General features: G+C 65.1%; 1 protein-coding gene across 1 annotated transcript in view; it reads right to left on the reverse strand.

The window, feature by feature from the left end:
• EEF1A2 (eukaryotic translation elongation factor 1 alpha 2) overlaps nt 1-6,039 on the reverse strand; it is a 26,376-nt gene that overhangs the window by 19,716 nt on the left and 621 nt on the right. The window contains exons 2-6 of the mRNA XM_011992435.1: nt 5,322-5,324; nt 4,673-4,889; nt 2,917-3,096; nt 1,889-2,185; nt 226-376 (exon numbers count right to left, since the gene is read on the reverse strand). Of these exons, the coding sequence (XP_011847825.1) occupies nt 226-376; nt 1,889-2,185; nt 2,917-3,096; nt 4,673-4,816 (772 nt within the window). The 5' untranslated portion in view covers nt 4,817-4,889; nt 5,322-5,324. The remainder of the gene's footprint in view (nt 1-225; nt 377-1,888; nt 2,186-2,916; nt 3,097-4,672; nt 4,890-5,321; nt 5,325-6,039) is intronic.

Below are 6,039 nucleotides of genomic sequence, written 5' to 3' on the forward strand. Positions count from 1 at the left end.
GGGTGGATGGATGGATGGATGGACGGACGGATGGACGGACAGAGGATGGATGGGTGAGGAGGTGGGTGGATGGATGGATGGATGTGGGATGGACTCTTCCCCAGAAAGTGTGTGGTAAGGGGAGAGATTGGAGACAGCCCAGTCTTGAGATGCCTCATAGGGACCCCTGGTCTAGGGCAGGCGGAACTGGCTGGGCAGGAGCTCCAGCACGGCGCCCTTGCTCACCGCCGATCTTGTACACGTCCTGCAGTGGCAGGCGCAGGGGCTTGTCCGTGGGGCGCGTGGGGGGCAGAATGGTGTCCAGGGCCTCCAGCAGGGACACGCCGCTTGCGTTGCCCTCCTTACGCTCCACCTTCCAGCCCTTGAACCACGGCATCTGGACCGAAGGGAGAAAATCAGTCCATTACAGAGACATTGGTGGCCTCCCCACCCTCAGGCCTCCCCAGGGTGCCTCCAGGAATCCTGCTGTTCAGGCTAAACTTGCCTCATGCCCTTTAAGATGAGGAATTTCCCCAACCTGCTCCTCCCCAGCCCATAGCCCCAGCATCACAGGGACCCTGGGAAGGAGATCCCTCTTAAAAGGAGGAGGACAAAGAGGTAAAGCACCCTTCCCAGCCCAGGCTGCTCAGGAGTTGCTGATACTGTGAACAAACCCCAAGTCCCCGAAGGCCCCAGGCCCCTGACCATCAGCTCTAGGCAGGGCAGGTGACTTGACTAGGAGGATGCCGAGTCTAGACAAGGGCCAGGCCAGGGACAGAGCTGGAGGGGGAGCCTCGCCCCACCCTAGCTCCTGGACACCGTGCTGCCTCCAAGCTTGGCACAGCCCTGTCCGGGGCTTCTCCTGGTGCGGCCCCCACTCCCACCCCACGAAGCCTCCCTCTGGGCCACCTGCCACAAACAGGGAGCAGGGGAGGGAGCCGGCAGCACTGTGCCCCAGCCCCCCAGGGCCTGTATAAGCATGGGCCACCTAGCAGCTCAGGCCAGAGGGGAGTGTGGGGTCCCTGATGGCTGGAGGCCTCCCTGGAGAGGCGGAGAATGGTGTTCGCCACATGATACCCTGTGAGGAAAATGCCATCACAGGTAAACAACACCCAGCCTCATGAGATGGAGGCGGGGCTGGGGAAGCCCCTCTCAGCTCTGTCCCCAGACCTCAGCGCTGGGCTCAGTGCTGCTGGTCTGTCTCCCCGCTGTCTCTAGACTCCACACCTGTACCCTCACTGTTGGCAGCTACACTGCTGGCAGAGCCCAGTGGCAGCCATTCTGGTGGCTCCTCTGGCTTGGAGAACCCTTGGAACACAGTCTCAGGTTCTGCAAGTGTCTCTGCGCGTCACCTCCAGCCAAGGCAGAGTCCCTGGGCCACAGACTATTCGCACGCTGAGCTCCCAATTGACCAGCCAAGAGCCAACCCTTAGCCCTCCCAGCCAGCCCAGAAGCATGCACACTTCCCAAAGCCAAACCCTGCTCCAAGACCCCAGGGGAGGCAGCCGGGGAGGCCCCCACGGCCCAGCCCGCAGCCCCTGCATGTTTTCCAGAGCCAGGACGATGGCCTGGCAGAGATGAAACCGACCACCCCCATGGCAGGGCTCTGGAGACCAGGCACATGGGCCGTGCTGGAGGCCACTGCCCCTGCTGTGTTGACATCAAGGATGGACCCGGGCCCTGGCCAGCCGTGTGGGAGGCTGAGTGTAGGAGCAAAGCCTGGTGCTGAGGGGGGATGGGGCTCCCCACCGGGCCTTGAGCCAGTTAGGGAAACCCAGCAGGTTTCGTGGGGAACTTGCATTTCCCTGGGACAGGCCCTCCACCTCCCCCTGCCACCTGCCGGTGCCTCGCTCTGGGGCAGGGGGTCCAGTCAGCCCGTGTGGCCCGCCCCGCCCTAGCCGCCACTCACGTTGGGGGAGGGCTCCAGCATGTTGTCGCCATGCCAGCCGGAGATGGGCACGAAGGGCACGGTGGCCGGGTTGTAGCCGATCTTCTTGATGTAGGCGCTGACTTCCTTGACAATCTCATCATAGCGCTTCTCGCTGTAGGCCGGCTCCGTGGAGTCCATTTTGTTCACGCCCACGATAAGCTGCTTCACACCCAGCGTGTAGGCCAGCAGGGCATGCTCCCGCGTCTGCCCATTCTTGGAGATGCCCGCCTCGAACTCACCCACGCCCGCCGCCACGATCAGCACTGCGCAGTCCGCCTGCCCAGCGGGGGACACAGTGAGCCCCGCCCCACCTGCCCAGCAGGGGACACAGGCCTCTCCAGGCGGTGGGCTGGGGCCTGAGCAGCCCACTGGGGCCTTGGGGAGGGAGACATGGGGGTCCCCACTTCAAGGGCAGTGTGGGGGGCTCATCGCCAGGCCATGGGTCAGGGGACCGAGGTTCAACCCTGGCTCCACCACCAGTGGGCTGTGTGTCCCTGGACAAGTCACTCAGCCTCTCTGGTCCTGTTCCTCACTTGAGGACAGATTGAGGTCACAGTTATCAAAGCAGTTTGGAGGTGGTGGCATGTGTCCTGCTGTCTGCAGGATGCTGTGTCTGGGGTGCCCGTGCATCTCTGTGAGTGCCCTGAAATGTCATACAGTCCAGGCCTGGCTGGTGGCACCTCTGCCCACTGCTCACTGTCCCCATCCTGGCCTCTAGCCCCTCTGTGCATGAAGGTGTGTCCATGTCCACACCTGCCCCCCTCTGTCTGGGGACTCTGACACTGGCTGGGTGTCCTCACAGGCACTGGGTCAGATGCCAGAGCCCTGGATTCCTTCTTAGAGGGGCTCTAACCCAGACCGGGTGAGGGGTGGCCCAGGTGAGGGGTCCCCTGCCCTCACAGGAAGCACAGGAGACCCCACCACCCCAGTGATCCCAGGGGCCCCCAGTGTCCCTTGAAGGGGTGCAGCGGCCTCTCCCCCAGCCCCACCTGCTGTGCCCTGCTCACCTGGGATGTGCCTGTGATCATGTTCTTGATGAAGTCACGGTGGCCGGGGGCATCGATGATGGTGATGTAGTACTTGGTGGTCTCAAACTTCCAGAGGGAGATGTCGATGGTGATGCCGCGCTCACGCTCCGCCTTCAGCTTGTCCAGCACCCAGGCATACTTGAAGGATCCCTTCCCCATCTGGAGCAGGTGAGGGTCACGGGTGAGGGTCACAGGTGAGGGCGAGACCTGGGACCCGGGGAGTCCCTGGCGGTGCGAGCTGCTTGTCACAGCAGAGTGGCCGCGGGAGGCGGGAGATGGGCTCCAGCACCCGCTTGCTCCCCGCCGGGGTCCTGGAACGCCGGCCCCTCCGTCTGGACCCCACACCCAGACCCTGCCCCCCATGACCGGCCTCTGCACCGGCTCCGGAATGGGTGCGGCTACGCACGTCCACCAGCAGGTGGCGCGAGGGCCTGGGAGTCGCCCGCTCTCCCAGCGAAGCCTCCAGATGGGATAAACCCCTCCCCCGCCAGGGCTCCCCTTTATCTGAAGCTGCGGACGCCCCCAGATCCCTTCCTCAGCCAGAGGCCAATAATACCACCGTGTTTGGGGCTGTCGGATAAATAACCCTCGGTGTTATTTTATTTTAAGGTGAGGAGAAGGGAAAACGGAATGAGGTCAGGAGGAGGCCCGGGCTGCACCGCTCCTTCCCGCTGCTCCAGCCTCCCCACCCCCCTGAGGCTTCTCCTCCCCTTCCTCGCTCTGCCGGTCACGGGAAGCTGGGGGGCCTCAGCCAGTGAGACCCCCACAGGAGGGGACGGGCTGCAGTCAGGGCAACAGCGATGGTCACTACCCAGCTGGGCACAGCCCCTTGCACAGACTGGACTCTTGCCCTCCAAGAGGCTGCCCAGCCTGGAGGGGACCCAGACGGGACCCAGCTGGGGCCTGAACCAGCGGCCCTCTGAAACCCCCGCCTTCTCCCGACGAGGCTAGGTAAAGGGTGATGCAGCCCAAACTCAGGGGTGCAGCTCAGAGCACCCACCTCACCAGGGCAGAGACTCAGCCCAGGACAGCGAGTGCCCCCTCCCCAGGCCCTGGCCTCCACCTTCATCATCCAGGTGAGAGCTCCCACAGGCCCTCCCAGAAGTGGGCTTCTCCCCAGAGCCCTGGGCAAGGGAGGGGGACCAGAGAGCAGACCCTGACTCATGGCCACTCCCCACCACTGTCTCAACCACCAAAGAGGAACCGCTTCAAAAGGTCAGCCAGAGGGCCGCCTCATCCAGGACCCCCACCCCAGGGGTGCACTGGACAGCAGCCCTCCACAGCCCAGCACAAGAAAATGGAGCAGACGGGCCGGCTGCCCATCAATCAGCTATTAATAGCAGCGTGCGTCCTGGCAGGGCCCTGGGACAAGTGAGGGCAGCACCACCTCCAGCCCCAGCCTTGGCCCTGGGGGGAAGGGGGCAAGGCTGTAGGGCCCTCCAGCCCCAGCTCAATGTGGCAGAGTTCCAGAGCCTTCTGTGGACCCTCCCAGGTCACCTCCCTCACCACAGGGCAAGTCCGGCAGCTCGATGGCCACCCCTCCCCCACCAAGCTCTCCGCAAGAGAGGCTGCCCCACTGGACCCTCTGAGGCCTGAGTGTCCCACAGCGGGGGTCCCTCCTGCCCTGGAGGTCTCCTGAGCCACATGTCCTGGGGCTGGGAGATGCCAAGCCTGGCCACCACAGGAGTTGGGGGTTCCTTCTCAGGGGGCCAAGACCAGAGCCCCCGGAGCTCACCTCAGCTGCCTCCTTCTCGAACTTCTCGATGGTCCTTTTGTCGATGCCCCCGCACTTGTAGATGAGGTGGCCGGTGGTGGTGGACTTGCCAGAGTCCACGTGGCCAATGACCACGATGTTGATGTGGGTCTTCTCCTTGCCCATTCTGCTGGGAGTGTGAGGGGCTGGCGGGACCCGGGGTGCTCTGGCTCAGGGCGAGGGGGGGGCTGCAGTGATTCTGTGGTGCCAGCATTGGGGGGGAGACAGGTGATGGGGAGCCCGGGGGGGAGAGACCAGCAGAGACTGTCCTGGCACAGGCTGGGCACACATCCCTGCCCACAAACCAAGCCCCCATGTTTGGTGGGGAGGGAAGGGCCCCCACCCACAGCTGGGCCTGGCCAGGGCAAGTAGAGGCTGTACACTGCCGCCACCCCACACTTGAGCCCAAGCAGCCCCATCTGCTGTAAATAACTGGGCGTTGGGAGCCTGCGGGCCGCTCCTTGGGAAGGGGTTAGCCACCATTTGGAAGGACCACGCAGTGCCAGGCTGGGTACGTCCGTGACCAGCAAAGCGGGGTGATGAGTCACCTGCCCAGTGCTCCAGGGCCCTGTCCTCCACGCTCGCTCCCCTCCCCGGCGGCAGGGCCAGGGACACGGCGCCCCACCCCCACCCGCTGCCACCGGGGAGAGATGGCCACTGCTCCCCACTCCCCTCCTCAGGCAGGGACGGCGCCATCTTCCCCTCATCCCTGCCCGGCAGGCTGGGCCAGAGCCCCGACGGAGATGCGCTGCCCAGATTAGGGACCCAGAATAGCTCTACGTGCCACCCCCCCAGACTCTCACAGGGGCAGACAGCGGCCAGGAGGTGGGGGTCCCTGTTCCAGCCTGAGGAAGGAGGACCCTGTCCAGCCAAGCCCACCAAGTGCCAGGTGGAGATGCCCTCGGCCCGGTGGGGATATAGGGGGCACCCTCCCTCCCCCCTCCCCTCCGGTCAGGGCCCTGGGTCACAGCCCCGTCCCATCACGGAGGTCAGTGGAGAAACCCACCCTGCTCCTCGGGGACAGGCGGCTGGGGGAGGCAAAGAGGACAGAAGCCACCCTGGGGTGGGAACACGGGTGGGGGTGGGGAGGCCAGGGCCCCCAGATCTCACCACCTCCCTCAGCGTCCTCTGGCCCAGCGCCCCGAAGCCCGACCCCCATCAGCCCCTGGCACTGAAGACGCTGCCCCCAGCCCGCAGGGTCCCCGCGGCCCCAAGGTCATGGCTACGGGGAGATCGCCGCCCAGGACCCGGCCCCGGGTGGGGGTGGGGAGGCCAGGGCCCCCAGATCTCACCACCTCCCTCAGCGTCCTCTGGCCCAGCGCCCCGAAGCCCGACCCCCATCAGCCCCT

The sequence above is a fragment of the Mandrillus leucophaeus genome, unplaced genomic scaffold, assembly GCF_000951045.1.
Source record: "Mandrillus leucophaeus isolate KB7577 unplaced genomic scaffold, Mleu.le_1.0 Scaffold41, whole genome shotgun sequence".
Classification (NCBI taxonomy): domain Eukaryota; kingdom Metazoa; phylum Chordata; class Mammalia; order Primates; family Cercopithecidae; genus Mandrillus; species Mandrillus leucophaeus.